General features: G+C 37.9%; 2 protein-coding genes across 3 annotated transcripts; both read right to left on the bottom strand.

Moving 5' to 3' along the window:
• Window positions 1-2,288: 2,288 nt before the first annotated feature.
• On the bottom strand, window positions 2,289-3,056 carry LOC149018467 (uncharacterized). The gene is made up of 2 exons (XM_089153893.1): window positions 2,979-3,056; window positions 2,289-2,924 (listed from the first exon to the last, which is right to left on the bottom strand). Exons 1-2 carry the CDS (start codon window positions 3,054-3,056, stop codon window positions 2,289-2,291), a joined length of 714 nt encoding a protein of 237 aa, XP_089010019.1.
• A 4,811-nt stretch (window positions 3,057-7,867) lies between these two features.
• LOC149018466 (E3 ubiquitin-protein ligase DA2L-like) lies at window positions 7,868-15,767 on the bottom strand. Of its 2 annotated transcripts, XM_089152705.1 has the most exons (9): window positions 15,321-15,767; window positions 15,157-15,208; window positions 15,024-15,069; window positions 13,597-13,678; window positions 13,328-13,466; window positions 13,037-13,121; window positions 9,125-9,191; window positions 8,352-9,000; window positions 7,868-8,278 (listed from the first exon to the last, which is right to left on the bottom strand). In XM_089152705.1, the coding sequence occupies exons 1-8, from the start codon at window positions 15,519-15,521 to the stop codon at window positions 8,380-8,382; spliced, it is 1,293 nt and encodes a 430-aa protein (XP_089008831.1). In that variant the 5' UTR covers window positions 15,522-15,767; the 3' UTR covers window positions 7,868-8,278; window positions 8,352-8,379. The 2 variants fall into 2 exon arrangements, with proteins under 2 accessions (XP_089008831.1, XP_089008830.1); XM_089152704.1 differs by having other exon boundaries at window positions 7,868-9,000.
• Window positions 15,768-19,525: the final 3,758 nt, after the last annotated feature.

Here is a 19,525-nt window from a genome sequence, read left to right as displayed (position 1 = left end):
TATATCCCATTATGAGCTGCCCCCCCCCCCAACTTATCTTGACTAAGAAAAGTTGGAAGATTAATTTGTAAAATAGCTGTTGCTTCTCTTGGTGGAAAAATATCCTGAATAAGGCTTGTGTTCCACTCTCTTGACTCCTCTAAAATCAAATCCACCACCTTCTCATATGTCCCCATCAATAAATATTGTTGCTAAACTTTAAAACCTAGAATGGAAGGAACTCAATTGTCATTCCATATTGAGATGTCTTTACCATTTCCCACCCTCCAAGTCAGCCCTTGTGACAATACCTTTGTGACAATACCTTTATTCCTTCACAAATACTTTTCCACTCCCATGATGAATTTCTACCCAACCTAGCTTTTAACACATTAATGTTAGGTAGTAAATTGCCTTCTTTAATTTAGCACAGTCCAAGTTTGGTTCATCGAATAATCTCCATGCTACTCTAAATAATAATGCTCTATTATGTAAAGCAGGGTCCAGGGTCCCTTAGACCTAAACCACCTTTTTTTTTTTTTTTTTTTTTTTTTTTTCTAAGTGATTTTATCCCAAGGTAGCCAATGAACTGTTTTTGAATCACTGTTTCCTCCCTAAAAGAAGTTGGCTACCAACTTTCTTGATTTTTCATAGATTCTCTTGAGAATTTTATAATGCATACCTATATAGTTGGAGACCGGTTGAGCTGCAGCTTTTAGTAGGACTTCCCTTCTAGCATGACTTAGGTAGCTCTGAGCCCACCCTTTCAATTTGGTAGACTGCCACTCCACATTACACTAAAAGACTTCAGTCTTACTAACTCCCACCTCCATAGGCATTCCAAAATACCGAGATGGGCCATCTCCATATCAAATCTTTAAAATTCAACTTAACCATCTTCTCAAACGAGAAGGAGTATTTGCACTAAAAGTGAGAGCTGATTTTTGATATTTTATCTGTTGGCCACTAGCTGAACAATACAACTCTAACACCTTCTTTAAGTTGAAGACCTTGTTGACGTCAACTTCTAGAAAAAAATGCTATCATCCGAAAACAAGAGATGAGATATGTTTGTAGCTCCCGGTTTAATTTTCAACTTGAAAATTCTTTGATTCTCCTCTTCAAACCTAATGTAGTTACTTAATGCTTGTGAACACACCACAAATACTGCTAACGAAAGAGGATCTCCTTGTTGAATTACTCTAGATGGTAAAACTGCACACCTTTCACCACCATTGACAAGAAAGGTGTATCTCACTATTGTGACCAGCTCCATTATTAAGTCCACCACCTTATCTCTGCATCCCAATTTCCTCAGTAAAGCTTCAAGAAAAGGTCATTCTATTCTATCATAAGCTTGTTTCATATCAAGCTTGGCCGCCATATAGCATTTCTTTCCTTTTCTCTTCTTCTTAGGAAGTTATAGACTTCATGGGATGTGAAGACGTTGTCTGAGATAGATCTTTTAGGCACAAACACAGCTTGAGTTGTGTTAATGAAATGAGGAAGCATCACCTTCAGCCTAGAAGCCAATATTTTAGAAACCACCTTAACAACAACACTGATCAAAGAGAAGTAACAAACTCACAAAGTTATGGACCAGTAGCTTCCAGAAGTGCTGAAAGAACAGGGGAGGGTAACCATCATAACCTAGGGACTTAGATGATTCATTTGAAAGAGAGTCTGTTGTGTTTCATCCACCGAAGGACTAGCTTCAAGAACATTATTATCCTCCACTGATAAAATATAAGCAACAGGTTGAAGAATCTCATGTAAAGCCTCATGATTCACACCTTCAATTTTGAAAATCTCCTCATAAAATTTAAGGACCTCATCATATATCTCCGTCTCCGAATCTGTCCAACCACCATTTTGAAGTTTCAGCTTTTTGCTTCTATTACATTGGGCCGGATGATTGTGCTAGCATGAAAAAAATTAGCGTTTAGGTCACCTTGCTCCAACCATGTGATCCTAGACTTTTGCCTCCATAACACTTCTTCAAAACCCATGTATTCTATAATCAATTGCATCACTTCCTTCCTTCTTTTTTCTACTATTCTAGAATTTGGTCTATCTTGCAATTCTGCTAATTCTGATTGCAGTTTGGATAATCTAGTTTGAACTAGACCAAAAACCTCCTTGTTCCACCATTGTATGTCCTTAGCACATCCCAACATTTTTGTCAAGAGCCTAGTATTACTTCTATTTGTTTTGCTGACTCAAAATGTTGTGTATAAGCAACAGGTCTTTTTATTCTTCTGAGTCTGGACTATTCTTTTTTTTTTTTTTTTTGTAATAGGAGAATTTTATTAAAACGAAAAACCACGCATACATCCAAACTGCAAAACATCAAACAACAAAAACCAACTAAGAAACAGGGGAGGGATCTGACTGTAAAGGAAAGTATCTTGCGTTAAAGCACCTTCCTTTGCCAAGGAATCGGCCGACATATTTGCTTCATGGGGGACATGTGCTAGAGATATAAAGTCAAAAGACTGGACCAGCCCAAGGATGTCTGAAATGATAGGATAAATCTTCCAGGGCACATCGGTAAGCGGTTTTTTCAAGATCGCAATCAGCGCTTGGTTGTCACGTTCGACTTCTACAGTTGTTAAATCAAAATCCTTCGCCCAGATTAAGGCTTGACGCATTGCCATGGCTTCCAAGCTTAGAATATCGTGGCATTGCAAGCCACTCCCAAAGCCAAACAACATCTTTCCTGAGGAGTCATGAGCTAAGCCGCCAAATCCCCCTAAGTTTTTGTCTTTAAAAAAAGAGCCATCAACATTTATTTTAATAGCAGGAGGGGAAGGTGGGACCCACGTGATATGAAAAGGGTGAATCGACTTGGTCTTCTCCTTGTGATTATAAGAGGAGTAGAACTGGAGACCTTTCCATATTTGAAAGCTACGAGACGACAAGGGCCTAGGGGAAGAGTCATCAAGCTGAGCATGATAATTAGTCCAGAGAAGTCAAAGAATCAGTAGACGGTCCAAAACCTGACGTTGCATGTCCTGAGATGACCACGTGGATAGAAGCTGTAAAACGAGATCCTTAACAGCAGTTCCCAACGTCATCTCAGAGTGATGGAGCTCTGACCATACTGACCTTGTGTCCGGACAAAATAAGAGTAAGTGGTCAAGGGAGGCATCATGGCATCCACATAAACGGCAAGAAGTCAGACAAGTGCATCCTCTAGCAGCCAGAAGAGGTGCTGAAGGCAATTTCTGATGTAGGAGCTTCCAGAGAAAATGCAAGGTTCTTGGAGGAAGAGGACAATTCCAAAGTTGTCGCCAGATATGTGACTGAAAGATGGCCCCTCCGACAAGTCATTGTGTGAAGTGGCCAATCGATAAGCAAATTTAACAGAATAAGCACCAGATGATGTTCCTTGCCAGATAATATGATCTAGGATGGGAATAGAAGGAATAGGAATGGCAAGAATTTTCTATACCGTTTGTCTTGGCCACCATATAGAAAGTAAATGCCGATCCCAAGTACGAGTGCTCTGATTAATTAGTTGTGCCACCGAAGCTGGCCCTCTTCTTGCAAAAGAATAACAACCTCTATCCATATCAGAATTAGGGATCCAAGGGTAGGTCCAAGGATTGATATGGGATCCATCACCAACTTGAAAAAGAAGTCCTCGCAAGATGAGATCTTGACCCATCAAAATAGACCGCCAACCCCAAGAATCCGTCTGTTTCGGTTGGACCTCCAAAAAACTGTGATTTTTACAATATTTGTTTAACATTAAGCGACCCCAAAGTGAGTGAGGGAAATGGAGAAGTTCTCAAGCCTTCCGAGACAGAAGAGCAAGGTTAAAGGCCTGAAGATTTCTAAAATTTAGACCACCTTCAGCTTTTGACCTGCAGAGAGATAACCCGTCTATTGTATGCACATGTTGCTTTTCTCCATTAGACCAGAAAAAGGATCGCATAAGTTTTTCAAGATCCAGTGCAATAAAAGTCGGCAATTTGAAACAGGACATAGCATAATTCGGCATTGCGGCCATGGCAGAGTTGATGAGTACTTGTTTTGCCGAATAAGATAGAAGTTTTGCCTTCCATCCCTGAAGACGGGAGGTGACTCGAGCAAGGAGCGTATCACAATGTTTCCGCTTCATTCTTCCAGAAAAAAGAGGGATGCCCAGATAAATGTCCGCTGCAGAAGAAGGCGAGATATGAAAGTGATCTGACAAAGCCCGTTTCATAGAAGAAGAAGTGCTAGGGCAGTAGTGAGCACGGGTCTTGTTGAGATTTCATTCTTGACTGGAATAAGAGCAATATTCTTGGATGATTCGACCAAATGTACGAGCTTCCGACATAGAGGTTTGATCAAATAAAATGAGGTCATCCGCAAAAGCTAAGTGCAATAATCTTTCACCCCCATGAGATAACTGTATGCCTTTAAGTTTATGATTCGTGACTGCCAATTCAAGGAGAAAGGAGAAGTTCAATTCTAAGTGGCATATCTCCTTGAGATCGACCCGTTAGCTACACCACCTGTCACCAGCAGCAGAGGCACGACTGTAGGCTTGCTCCGGTTATGTGGTCCGAGATGATGAATGAATAGGCGGAAAGTAAATAACAAAGCAATAAACAAAGCAATAAAAAGAAAAGGAAATAGCTAAAATGCGATGCAACACCACTCGTCACCGGCGGAGGACGTGTAGGCTTGCTCCGCTTATGTGGTCCGAGATGATGAATGAATAGGCCGAAAGTAAATAACAAAGCAATAAACAAAGCAATTAAAGGAAAATGAAGCTTAACCAAAGAGAGGAGATCGAGGCATCTCCGATCAAGGATCCAGGGGAAGGGAGAACAATAAATAATGTTGAAAGTAAATCCTAAATTAAGAATATGAAGGGGTAGATAGAAGCGGGAATGGAGGGAGGAGAGAAGATTAATAAAGAAAGTTACTTACTTGCGAATTGAACAAACGATTCGAATGTCAACCAACCCTAACAACCAGATTTAGATCTAGAATGATCTAAATCTGCAATTGCTAGACCCAAAGAAAAAAGAATCTAAAAAAAATTGAAACTTGAACTTGAAGCTTGAACTTGAATTGCATTACATAAAAAGATTAAACTTAAACATTGAATCTAGAAATTTAAATCTCACTAATGCAAGCAAAGAAAACTAGAGAAAACCTTAATAAACTAAAGAGAGAAGAAAGAATGCTTCTACTAAGCTCTAGAACATGTTCTCCTTTGATCGAGTATGCTCTCCTTTTATAGAGTTTACATGAGATATGAAGCACGGCAGAATTTGAATAAAACTCAGGGTTTCTATCTGACTCAGCCAATTAGGGTTTTGACGTACTAATCGCGCCGACTTAGAGAGATCAGATGCATAATTCCACCGTTGGATTTGAGGTTTAAGTAGTCATGAAGCTCTCCTCCAAAAATCAGCACGATCAGGCACTGGATGACTGTTCGATGAAGGGTTTGATCAAAACTGGACAGAGGCATTCAAAAACGGGATTTTTCCTCTTTTTCTTTTATGAATATAATTCTTTTTCCTCTTTTTCTTTCTTTAATTAAATCCAAGATATAAGATAAGATATTGAGGTATGCAAGGACTCTTTTCCGTTTGGACTCTCTCAATAATATCTTTGTAGATTTGATTTAAAATCTCATCTGTAGATCAAATTTGCCTTCTTTATCTCTTCAGTATTTCGGAGTTGGCCCATAATCACACATCTCTAGCCCATCATGCTCCAGATCAGGCCCATTTTCGCATTTGAGAATTTGAATGGACTTCTTGACGTGTAAAATAGCATGATTCAAGCCCAAAACTCCAAATATTTGCTTAAATCTTGAAAAGTCCTAAAATCTGTAAAAACAACATAAAACCCAAGGTAACTCCATTCTAAGTGTATAAAATGCATGCTTTATGCCCTAAGATTTCACACATAAATGTGCTCATCAACTGCCAATTCAAGGTGTGAGGTTAATAGTTCTGCACAGAGAATGAAAAGGTAGGGCGAGAGGGGGTCCCCTTGTCGAAGCCCACGAGATGGGCTAAAGCTGCCAGCTTCCGTGCCATTAAAGAGCAGAGTGTAAGAAATTAATTGTACACAAAACATGACCCATTGGATCCATTTGGGGGGAAATCCACAGGATAGTAGCACTTGATGGATAAAACCCCATTCGAGCCGATCATATGCTTTACTCATATCTAACTTGATAGCCATCAAACCCTTCTTCCTCTTTTTGTGTCTATGGATCTTTGTTAGGATTTCATGGGCAATGAGGATATTATCTTGAATATGCCTGCCTCAAATCCCGCTTGTTGGAAAGAAACCAGATGCGGAATGAGAGTCTTCAACCGGTTAACCAAAATTTTTGAAATCACCTTGTAGCTCATATTGCATAGACTGATCGGGCGAAAGTCACCCACTGCCTGAGGATGATCATTCTTAGGGATGAGAGTGATGTATGTAGCATTATGAGTTAAGGAGAAGGTACCTGTGTGATAGAATTGATGAACCATTGCTGTAACATCCACTTTGACTACATCCCAAGAATGCTGATAGAAAATTCCCGGGAAGCCATCCGGACCAGGGGATTTTAATCCATTTGCACCGAATACCGCTGCATGTATTTCGTCATCAGAAAAAGGCTGAATAAGTCCAGACTTGTCCTCGTCCGACACCCGATTTAAATAGGCTGAAAGTAAGCATTCGGTGCCTGAGGATGGGACGAAGAGAATAGCTATTTGAGAGTCTGGACTATTCATTAATTCTCAAAAATCACAAATTTTCTTCAAGAACGCTCTGACTCAATGATTGCTGCCTTTGATTCTCTTATGGGATTTTTGCTCATGGTAGTTTTCCCTTCCGCTACTTGGCAATCCCTATCTCTTCTAAGGCCTATTGCTCATCTGATTTTAATAGCTTGGTTCAAAGGTTTGATAGATGCATAAACTCTTGGGTGAACCCCTTCTTATCATATGCTGATAGAATGACTTTGTTGAGGTATATTATTATAGGCATTTTCGCCTATTGGCTGAATGTTGTTAAGATTTCTAAGTGTGTTCTGATTCGAACTAAGGGTCTCATGGCCAAATTTCTCTGGCACGGTTCTTCTTCTGTAGGAGCTCATAAAGTTTCCTGGAGTCTGCTTTGTGTTCCCAAGGAGAAGATGTCATTCTAATGATGTATTTTTTTCTCAAGCCTCTGGTAAATTATCCATTGAATCACTTACGTTAGTTGTTCCTTGGTTCCCTTTTGAGAGTTGTTCTTAGGTCTTCCAATGAGAATTTTCTTTCTTTTTATTCTGATAGACTCCAATGAGAATTTATTAGAAGAAATATTTCTATGCTCTTTGATTCTTTGTGTGAGATATCATCATTCATCTCTAGTAGAGAAACTTAATTTGCACTGATGATGAATTTTAAGAGTACCTCTTTCGATATTCACTTTATATTAGAACAAAGATTCAAATCTAAGACCTTCTTAGCCTCTACATCGAAGGCTATCACCACTAACCACTCGCACAAGAATTTTTACATGACCGTATGATTTGATTTCAGCAACAAAAACGTAGGCACTGTTTGGTTACAAACTTTAAAAGGGGATGGAAATTATAAAAAAAAAAAATAATAATAATAATAATAATTAAAACAAAAAACTTTCGAAATTGGGCAAATTAAGAATGAAAATTTGATACCCATCCCTAGAATGATTTCAAAAAACCATGTTAGCTAATGACTTTAAAAGTCATAATCTAGATTCAAAAATTTTATATCCATTCCCTTCAATTTTCCATGCAACCAAACCAGTAAAATTTGTGATGGAAAAGAAAAGACACATAAAACATCATTTTAAAGCCAATATATGTTTCATCATTCAAACCCCCCCCCCCCCCCCCCATCCCCAAAAAAAATGACTGAAGGTTACTCCACACTGTGAAGCTAAGAAAATAACCCTAGAAGGAATCAGTATTATTTTCAATTTTGCAAACTTATTTCTTTCTCCCTTTGGTAATGTATGACAAGAAGGCATGTGGGTTCACCCTTGTTACTTGTAATAAGAACACACCAACAATGTACAACTTCGCACACCAACACCTCAGAGTAAGAAGTACCAGTTATTCCCTTCTGATGCTTTCGTGGGTAATCATGAGATGAAGCAATCTTCATATGAGAATCAGTGGAACTCAACGAAAGTGAGGAAGAACAGAACTTCAGTGAATAGGAGACCATCCTTTAAATTCTCTATTTCCTGCCTCATCTCCTTAGAATGGCTAATACTGGCTCCAGGTTTGTACTCCCACCATCATAGAATCCGCCTAAATAATAGAACACTAAGTTGGTACAAAGCACACCAGGTGAACCAAATGAGAACCAAGGCATGTATCTCACCTTCCATGCTAATTTCTGAAGTGGGACTTCAATAACAATCATAGTTGGAATACCTTCTATGATGGCTATCACCTGAAAGATGTGAATCAGTCAGTTGCTCAGAGCAATTAGGGCTTCCACAAGATGAACCAGAGATTGTGTGGACACTGCTCAGACAGGAAGATTCAATATCAGGGAATTCCTCTGGTGCTGGTTCATCATCAGAGATTGACCCATCTGATGAGCATTGACTCCCATTAAGGGAATAGGCTGAGTGCAATCCCCAGGACTCATCCTCGGTTGTGGAATAACTACTTTCCAGGCAAGCATTTTCTGAGTGCTCGTCATCAACATCGGGCTCTGTATCAGTAACAGGTCCTCCCTCAAATATGGGGCTTGAGGTGCTGCTCTGATGTCTTTCAGAATTTTCATTCTGAGCTTGAACTATCTCATCATCATGGGTTGAGTGAGAATTTTCTGAATGAAGAATGTTACTTTCCGCCATTCTTGCAATGGCAACTGCAATTCCACCAGTCACCGAAACTGTAGGTCGTATGTCTTGATGAATTGAAGCCAATGATATAATGCCTTGATTAGACCTGTGGGCCTCACCTCCAGTGCCATCTGATATTGAAGATTGTTGGGTTGTGCATTTGACTATGCCGGTATCCTGAGAAACAATTGAGATAGGATTATGGTTCAAATTCATGAAATACAGCCCATCTTTCTTTGTCCTATATTTTGTTTTACAAAAAGCAACTAAAAGAGCAGAGAAAGAATCAATGCAGACCCACCTGAATAGATTTCCATATAGCCTCCATTACCATGATTTCTTCCAGATTCAGACCAAATTCGTCACTCCTGCAGGACATTAATAATTAACATCAGTTAATCCAGAACGTGAATCAAGAAATTCTAAATAAACTAAGACTAGGGGATAGCCACACTGCTGGTGTGGAATGGAACCCTCCCATAACAAGCCAATGGGAGCACGAATGGACGCTGCATGGTTTGTATACACAGGGTGCTTGCATGTCTGGAGGAGAGAGTGTGGGAGTACAAATGACACTGGCAGAAAGGCCTTCATTTTCCAGATAAACACTGAACTCATAGAAAAGCACAACCTTTTATTCGAATGAAAAAGTGAAAAAATGTGGCAGCTAAAGTGTCAACCATAATGGTTCCAGGAGAAATCAGAGGCCAATTTGGGATGCATAATGATTAATAGGAAGCTTTTTATGGAGATCGATTCTTTTTGCTCTTGGATGGGAAAATTGAAGAAGAGAATGTGCTAATATTCCTGTGAGGATCTTTCTTGGTGAATTCTGGATCTTAAATTTGATTAAACAAAAAAATTTTGAGAAAGGCAGTTTTGAGAGCCTTGTGAAGGCCAATTTCACATGATTAGGAATTTAAATTTAAAAGAAATTATCACCTTGCATCTAATGCTATGGTAGTTAGAAGCAATCTGTGAATGTAAGCCTAAAATAAGGCATACCCTTCAGAACCCACTGAACACAAAACAAAGGTGAAATGTTGCTAGAATAACGATTGTCGTACATGAACGAATTGTTGTACCCTTTATTTCTAAATACTTTATCTGGCTTCAATCAAATCAAAACAAAATGAACCAACGGCAATTGCTCACTCACCTTGCCTTCGCAGATGATCTCATGATCTTCTGCAAAGTTGATCCTTCCTTCATCTCCAGTATCATGACCCCCCTCCAGAAGTTTGAATCCCTCTCTGGTACCATCAATTAAAAGTATGAATATGACAGTGATGGACCAGAAATCAACTCTGAATTGTACCATGGCAGAACCACCAAAAAGAATACTTGCCCAGATAAATCCTAGGTCTCCAAACCCAGAGTCCATTTTCTCGAGTAGTGCAAGTTAAATAGAAAATAGAGTCAGCTTCTTCTCTTGTGCATTGGCAGCTGGTTTTGAAGGAGCCAGCTTCTATTGAGACTGGTTTACTTGTATCACCAATCTTTGAGGTTCAGATATGGACTTGAGTCCACCTGAACCCCTTCCCAATTAGTGTTTACCTTGTTACCAATCTGCATCCGTAAGATCCCCATAGGCTGTGGATCGTGAGCCAACCAATCTATTCCTTGATTTATTCCTTCTCTTCCCTTCCTCAAATTATGCTTCTGTTTCTTAATTTTCCAGCAGAGAGAGAGAGAGAGAGAGAGAGAAAAGAGAAAAGGGAGAAGCATGGCAAGAGAGCCAACAAACAAAGAAAAGGAAACAGATGAGAGTGAAATAACCCCAACCTAAAGAATAGATATTGAAGATGAGACGGAAGACAAGAGTAAGAGAATACAAGTTGCAGGTGATCTTCCTTCCACCAGCAAGAAGAATAATGGTTGGGGGCAGAAGGACAGCAGAAGGAGTAAGAAGGGTTGGGATAGATGGAGTTCTAGAAGGGGAAGGAGGAGGAAGCCATTGAGGTGGTTAACATTGGAATTCATATAACACAAGGTCATTCGGGGGTAAATGCATATTTGAATGTGATATCATCATTTATAGCACTTTTTTCTTGGCCTGGGTCCGGTTGATGGAATCTTGTCATTAGGGAAGTGGAGTGTCATGGTTCAAAATGTAGGAAGGAGTATTAATAATTAGAGCAAATTGCACTGGCACCCCAAAATGGAGGCCTTAAAGCACTAACACCCCACTTTATGTTTAAAAAGCACAGAGACCCCAAAATTGGATTTTCATCGGATATATTTGTCCAATTTGTCACTGAAAACCTTTCAGACACTGTTTGTTATAGGGATTTTTTTTTAAATAAACAGTAATTTAACTGTTTTCAGTGATAAATTTGACAAATATATCCGATAAAAATCCAATTTTGGGGTCTTTGTGATTTTTAAACATAAAGTGAGGTGTCAATGCTTTAAAGCCTCCATTTTGGGGTGCCAGTGCAATTTGCTCCTAATAATTAAATCAAAGTAAAATTGACGAGAATGATATTTTCTCTTCTATTTCCACTGTAAGCTTGCCTAAGCTATTACTAGGCCTCCATTGTAAATAACATACTTGGAGAAAGGAATCTTGCAGTGAACTTTGCCATTAGTTATGGCAATAGATCCTTGCTTAAACAGCTAGGACACCGTGGTTCAGAGATCCAGTCTGAGAAGGCCATTCCTCTATCCCCTTTCTTCTCACCTTCACTGCTCATCTTTACCTCCCTATTTTCCATATCCTGATCAACCCTCTTTGTTGCCGCTTCCATTTGAAGGTTACTGCAAGTTCTGAGAAGATGTCTTGAAGATCAGAATTAAGTGACAAACAAGGTCCAGATCTGTTGCTGCTGTGACTGTCAAACTGAAGAGGTTGCCACCCTATCTGAATCTGATAATTCCACATCCATCTTGCAGAACCTATTGAGAGGTTCAGTGCCAGATTGCAAGACCAATCATCCCACTCAACCCCTATTGCAGGCCATTCTATTGGCAGGATCATTCTGTAACATCAAACCACCTAATTTCATTCCCATCCCATAACTCCACCTCTTTCCATCAGAATTGTTTCATATTAGCAGCAGAGGCTCACCTCTACAGGGCTATACTCGATCTAGACTTGAAGCACCTTGAAGACTGGTTTTGTCTGAAGACCTGAACTTCTAAGTTTGGTGTTGCTGTTATATCTCCCAACTCAGCCACTGGGATTGAGGGGAACTCTCAAAAGTGCTTCTACTCTGTACAAGCACCAATTGATCCAAGTTTGGTTGAGTTCCAAAAGCTGGCTTGGTTGATTTCATAGCCTGTTGTTTCTAATTTGATTTGGGGGTTATTTTGGGACTAGTTATATAGTCTTAGACTTTGTGGATCCTATGAGTGACACAGAGTCCAACATGATTACAAAGCCAGTACTACCTCCTACCCCTATTTTAGGCACATTAGTGCCCCCACTAAATCTAAAAGAACCCCAGGCCCCTCAAACATGAATGTATGTGCCTATATGGTCCACTAACATATGCCCAATTCTGTTATTTACTAGACAAACTTTAGGTGGGCTAGTTTCAACTTCACAGTAAACTAATATTCTTCCTACTTTTTATCAAGGGAGACATTCAGTCCCATCCCCTGAGTCGCACCCTGATATTAATGCCACCCCCTGAATTGCCCAATTTATCAGTCAGACCCCTTATTACTAACACTGTTAGTCCCAACTAGTTTTTATTTATCCATTTCCAATATTACCCCCACATCCTAAGTTTAAAAACACTACCCATGAACCATATCTCCCAAGCTTTGTGAGCAATTACAATTGGGAGAGGAAGAAGTTAGACGGTAAAGGAAGATGAAGAAACAAGTCAAGCGTAAAGTTTTTCATTCAAGGTTATTCTTGTCTAGTTAAAAAAGATTAAATTGCTTACATCAGCATTTAACTATGATTTCCTAATGGCAAGGGCTATCATTGATAATTTTCATCCTAAAGGGGTCTGATTAATAAATTGGATAACTTAGGGGTTGGCATTAATTCTAAGGGGTAACTTAGGGGGTGACGCTGAAAATTTCCCTTATATCAATTTAAACTCAAAAATCAACTCATGGTACTCATGCTATTAGATGGGATGGATGTTTTCATGCTAAGGTGTCATTCCAGCTAGAATTTGGTTAAGCACACTTACTTGGTTGAAGTAAAATAACAGAAAACGCAATAACGCAAAATTGAGGCGCAAGAAATGCAAACCTTTCATTCCAAGCATTTACAGGAGATACATCAACAGTCCCGCTCGCTAAAGCCAGCTCTGACCCTCTTAAATTCTGTTCACCATCTATTTGTTCCAGCAAATAGAGCTTGAGTAAAATACTGAGGATAGGGCAATACAAGAAAACACCCAAAAAAACCCCAACACCCCCCCCCCCCCCCCCCAAAAAAAAAAAAAAAAAAAAAAAAAAGTGGTCCAACTATATGAACAATGAATGATTAATCCATGTGAAGCACTGATACAAATCTAACTGTTCAAGGTTAGAGGAAAACCATTAGATGGCTCCCTAGAGCCTGATGTTGCAGTCAGGATTTCAACTGGTGATGAATTTTGGTTTACTAAGTTGGCCGGATTTGCATTTTCAGATTCCCGCAGCATTCTTATTTTGGCCTCAATGACCTTTTGTTCTTCCTGTACAAAAAAATATACAAACGAGAAACAGAATAGTAAGATTTCTGGTGTCCTATCACACAATGCACACAATCTAAGTTTATCTCTATATTACACAAACAAAGTACCAATCAGAGATAAAGAGCCATACAGCTTGCTCCAAGCCCTTTTCTTCCTGAGTCCTGGCACCACGGTACTCAACAGCATAGCTTGGAGTTTTACAAAATGGACATCTTGAACAGCTAAGGATATCAATCTAAGAGAGTTCTGTTATATTCTTTAACAAGGTTATAACAAGCATATTCACTTCTCTTTTTTTTTTTTTTTTTTTTTTTTTTTGGGGGGGGGGGGGGGGGATTAAAGAAGAGTGACAAAATATTCCTGACTTCTCCACTGGAAACTAAAAATATCTGCTGCTCCACCTGCAAAACTCATTCAAAGAAAAAATATGTACATTCCATCCATCAACTATATATCCAACTATCTGATGTAGTATCCTGTAAAAAGCACAACCCTGTCGTGGTCAAATAATATCGCGGTTTATTTTCTATATATCTCCTCTCAATTTCAAATTCTATTTACAAAACTCACTTTCAAAGCTGTAACAGAACAGGAACAGTGCCTATCAGAAAGGGTTTAGTAAGTAGAGAGTCAAAGTCCAAACGGTGTTTCAAGTTTCAACTCCACAAGGTCAATAACCACATTATCCACCTTTCAGGTGATCTTACATCCTCCGACCATATTCCATTGGCATGATAACAGTATGGGTCAATCACGTAAAAAAGATCATAGGCAAGCCTTCCTCCTTATTTCCAAGGATGATTTCATACACGTTCCAGCTTGGCCATTATTAGAATTGAAGAAGTTTCAAGCTTGGATTATTTTCATGGAAAACCTCCGACAGGTGTCTGCCATTCTTCATTTCAATGTCTACCTCTCAAGTTGTAACACAAAACCCCTTATTTTACAAGACATGTCATATCACCATATACTTGTGATTATCAAATCTGTTTATAGTTTGGACTAAAGCATCAGAATCGCGATCATTTTCATTTTCAACCGACCTTGCCACTGTTCTTTTCTTTTTCCTTTTTTTCCCAAAGATCTCCGTCCCCTGTTTCTTCCTAATTCATGAAATTCCTATAATACAGAGCCATTTATATTGGAATCATTCACTAGAAAAGTAAACAACAGTAGGTACAAAATATACTTGTCTTTCTCCTTTCCAAAGTTCCCCTTCCCCTGTTAAGGTTACTTATTATAAGGAAGCCCTCAACCCTGTTAAGACACAATTCCCATTCAGAAACAAAATTTCTCCCTCGCCCCTTCCATGAAGGGGGATAAACTGGAATCAGTTTGGAATAATCACCACTTTACACGAGCCACCAAGAGACAGAACTCCAAATAAAGCAGAAGTGGGGAAGAAGCAACTACAAGAGCACGAGAAACAAGAAACCAACGCAGAAACAGAAGCTAATATGAAAGATAACAAATCGAACAAACGCAACCCAAGTACAAAGAATATACATGAAGAGGGAAGACCAAAATTCGAAGATGATCAGATGAGAGAAAGGATACTGTGCGTAAAGTGTAACACCCGAAGGTTTCATCTGCAGAAAGCACTCTGCAATAAACCCACATAGAAACGAAACCTAATTAGAGATAAACCCACCAAGAACAATCCTATCGTTGATGAAAACCAGTAACTCACCAGTGCAAATCCCTTTCATGCAACATTTCGACCGGTTCAAACTCGGAAAGTACTGAAAAATAAAAATCCCAGAACCCAAATGAGAAAAACAATCCAAAATTGTGAATTCATAAAAAAAAGAAGAGATTTTGACAAGAAACAACAAGTCAGAAGAAAGCATTTACGAAGAAACAGATAGGGCATTCTTCAAAGTCAGAATTATTTGTTTCTTCAACTCCATCAAAACAAGGCGCAAGCTTCTCTGAGAGTATAAGCTTACGAAGCTTCTTGTAATCAAAATCAGTGGAGTCACGAACTAGTCTCTGAGGTCTCGTGAAACGGTCTTCGACCGTACTCCTCCTGGACCTGCAAATACGGTTACCCATCTATCTTCATCGATTTCCGTTGCTTCTTGTCATTATTTAGATTTCTAAGCTAAGGCCTAAGGGTTTCTTCCTTTCCCTTCAATGTACTTGGATTCTTTCCTCTCTTCTGTTTATCTTCCATTAATTTATTTTAAAAATCCTTAACTTCTAACAGCTCCTGCAGGAACAAAGAGCAACAACAGCAAAGCAAAAAGTAGCAGACCAGAAGAGAGAGAGAGAGAGGACAAGAACGTAGACAACGACAAAGGAAAGTAATAATCAAAAGCTGTTGATGTTTTCACTTTTCTCTCATCATTGAATGAATTGACATAAATGCCCTTAAGTTACTGCTTGAATAACTGTAATGCCATTGATGACGTTGACGTGCTTGACTTTTCGTAGTGTCAGAAGCGGAAAAGGTATATGTGTCTGCCAACACAGCATTTTTGCCGCCAAACATAATAAATAAGGAAAGACGATTTTACCCTTGTGTTGTTTCACATTTCCTGAGATGTTCAGTGACTCCGGTCCAACGAACCAAAATAGTATCAATCGAGCCGTAAAACTATTGCAAGAGAACCTATTAAGAGTTTGTTCGGTTGCAAGGAAAATGCAAAAAATTTGGTTAAGTAAGATTTCATTTCTCAGGGAAAAAAAAATAAAAAGATGTCTAATTACTAAAGCATTATATTTCCTATGTAAAATAATTTATACGTTTTAAATGACAACGTATTATAATTTATATATTCAAAATTCAAAGAGTCGGAAATTTTTGTCTTCGATGAGAGTGCTAGCAACAGAAAGCAAATCAATTCACACCTCAAACTTATACATCGAAAGTCCAAAGTCAAGACCATCTATCCTTTCATGAAAAATAAACAAATAGACATTAACATGGATGAATATAATGCAGTCATCGACGTATATGACACATAGGTCTATTGACAAGACGTGTGATGTTTTCAATGTAAACACATCTCATTAGGAGTCTTCTATCATGAAATATTAAATCATGAGATTTGAAATAAAAGAGATTGATTTATTATTATTATTTATACCTACCAAACAACTTAGTAAAATTCATTCCACTTTATTCAATTTATAATCAAACATCATAAAAGGGAAAACAAACACCATTTACTTTGCAACCAAATATCCTTTAATGGGTTTGGCTCAGTCGACAACTATCAACTCCACATAAGTCGGACGTCGAAAGTTCCGAGTAGCCTAATTCATAAGCTTCTTCGAGGATTAGTCCAAGTGCGTGTAAATCAACACAAACACTTGATATAGTAGTAAATCTTCACATAGATTAACGATGACGTATGAATGTACACTTGATATAGTCATAACAACCTTCTATCTAGAAGAAATAGTAAAACTAAAATAATAATATCAAAGTCTCAAGGCCAAAGTTTATGGACTTCAAGCATTATCTCTCAGGCTTGTCTCATCTTCTATCTAAAAGAAATAAAGAAATAATAGTGGGAGACATTATGAGAAAGATTTTATTTTGTGGGTTTAGAGTCATAGTCTCATAGACAAAGATTATGACTCAAATAAAAAAATAACAAAGAGAGAGAGAGAGAGACATACTTTGACTGAGATGCACTTTAAGATATGAGATCACTTTGGGAGGGAAATATTCTTGGCTTTGGCCGGTGGAGTTATGTTTTATCCAAAGTTTTGGTGGATGGGTAATGGGTCCTACTTAGAGAAATTTCATGAAACTTCTAAAGCAAAGAAAGATAAAAACCAACCAGCAAGGAAACAACAACCACACGTCTTAAACATTCAAAAGCAATTTAACTGAAATTGGAAGGAGAATCTCACTTAACACCTTTAAGCAAACGAGGAAATATTGATAGTAGGTATCAATGGACCAAGTTGGGGGTTGGGTTAGCCCTGATTTGCCATGAACCTAATATTTTCTTGTTGATTAGACATACCTGCCCTAATAAAAAACAAAACAACAAGATTAGTCTATAACCTTAATTATTTTTGTTTATAAAAAAAAAATTTTAATAATTTTTTATTGAAGAATTAACTATTGATATATCAATTTCAGAGAAGAACAAGAGACCTTCAATAATAAAAAAATATAAAAATTTAAACTTCAAATCTTACACAACCCAATGACTTGAGTATTAGAATTCCACTATGTTTTTTTCTTTAAGTCTACTTTCCTTCTTACACAACCTAGTGATTTGAGTATGAGAATTTACCTTACAACCCACTATGTTTTTTCTTTAAGTCTCTTGACCTTCTATGAAGTTATAATGGAATCATTAAGAGAAATATTTAGCTACTTAAACTCTTGCATGATTGATTGAGAAAGTGCAGATGCAAGATCTTTCAAGTATCTTTAGTAGTAGTTTGAAGTCCAAGAGTTTTAATAAATTTTTTTTGGGTTTTTTGGGTAATACAAAGTTGAAGAGATTGATATGGCTATAAAGTGAAAATTTTTAATTTATACATAATTTTCTTATGCTATCTTACCTCAATAATTTTTACAAAGAGTCTATTTTGATGTTGTGTGGTTTACTAACCGTTGTGCTAAGCCTGCCTCTTTGTGCCACAAGTTATCAATTTTTTTTGAGACCGTTAGTGCTAAGAAACTATTCTCATGGGAAAAAAAGGAAAAAATTAACCTTGATGTTGATTTTTTGTTTGCTATCACACAAGTATCTTGTACGACGTGTTAGATAGCAATGCATAAATTTATTTGAATCCAATAGCTATGATCTCTACCACCCTTGTAATCACAATTGTTGGATCCATATGGATTCTGGTGTCACCATCTGAAAGCCGTGCAACAGCAAACAAAGACTCCTTAATGTTTTTGTATAGAAGAGTTTTGTCTTGCATATTTTTGTGTTGAATGCAAAACATTTGCTTATTTGAAGTCTAAGAAACCAAGGATTCCTGATTATTAAATGAACTAGCTTCCCTTAATTTGGAAGTCAATCATAACCCAAAAAAAACTTGGAAGTCAATTAATGAAATGAATTATGGGCAAAATTAAAGCCCTTATTATAATAACTTGAATAATAGGATAACTTGTTATTGTTAGGGGAAAAAAATAGAGTTGATTATGTGGCCAAGCTAAGCAAGAGCTTAGAATATCTTTTGCTTTCTCTAATCTCTTTGCTTGATTCACTTGATAACTTGAGCTGAGAGTGAAGAACCCACCTTAGAAAGCATTACCTAATCCAAATCTTGACTGACCAAGTCAATTATTTTTAGGGCCCCTTTGGATTATTGAGTGTTTTGATAGAGTTTTCTTATTGATATTCTTTAGTTTTTAGTGTTTTTGTTCTGTTATGTTGTTAGTTTATTCTTCTTTTAACGATATAAAAAAAAAATGTTTGCATGCACATAGATGATCCGTTGAAATTTCATTATAGAGATTTGAGGCAAGTTTCTTTGTTTTCATCTACTCACAGTCACAGGAACTCTGTATTTTTCTTTTTATCTTCATTCTTTCACTGCAAACATAAAATATCAAGTAAGAACCAATCCTTTCATCAAACTCATGAATTAGCCTCTTAGCTTGTCTTCACAGCCGCAAACAAGCATTCTAAGCTCTTCCATGCCAACACACTAAACATTCGTCTCATCCAAGCATTACCCCCTTCACGTCATGAATTGCCTCTGTTGTCCCAGCCAGCATATATGCATTTCCTGTTTTTTTTGGGTTTGGTAAGTGGTTACTGCCACGCTAAGCTGGGATCCAATCATCTCCATTAGACCATTGGATGGACAACTCGTGAACTGATTTAATTGCAACCGTTGGATGAAGAGGAATCATGCCTTCAGGAATTGCAACCGTTGGATGAAGAAGAATCATGCCTTCAGGAAATGGGCTTATTCTGTTTAAGTCATTTCTAAATAGGCTTATGTCATCATATTCATAAAAATTCGATTACTTAAGGACCGGTTTGGTTACATGAGGGAGATTTCAAATCTATGAAGTCATAATCTATAGATTTCAAATGCGAGATTTAGTGTAAAAAGATGAATCT

The sequence above is a fragment of the Hakea prostrata genome, chromosome 4 (genome assembly GCF_041222555.1).
Source record: "Hakea prostrata isolate BN-2017 chromosome 4, UWA_Hpros_2, whole genome shotgun sequence".
Lineage (NCBI taxonomy): Eukaryota > Viridiplantae > Streptophyta > Magnoliopsida > Proteales > Proteaceae > Hakea > Hakea prostrata.
Note: the sequence above shows the minus strand (reverse complement) of the source record. Positions and strands in the feature narration are given on the sequence as shown.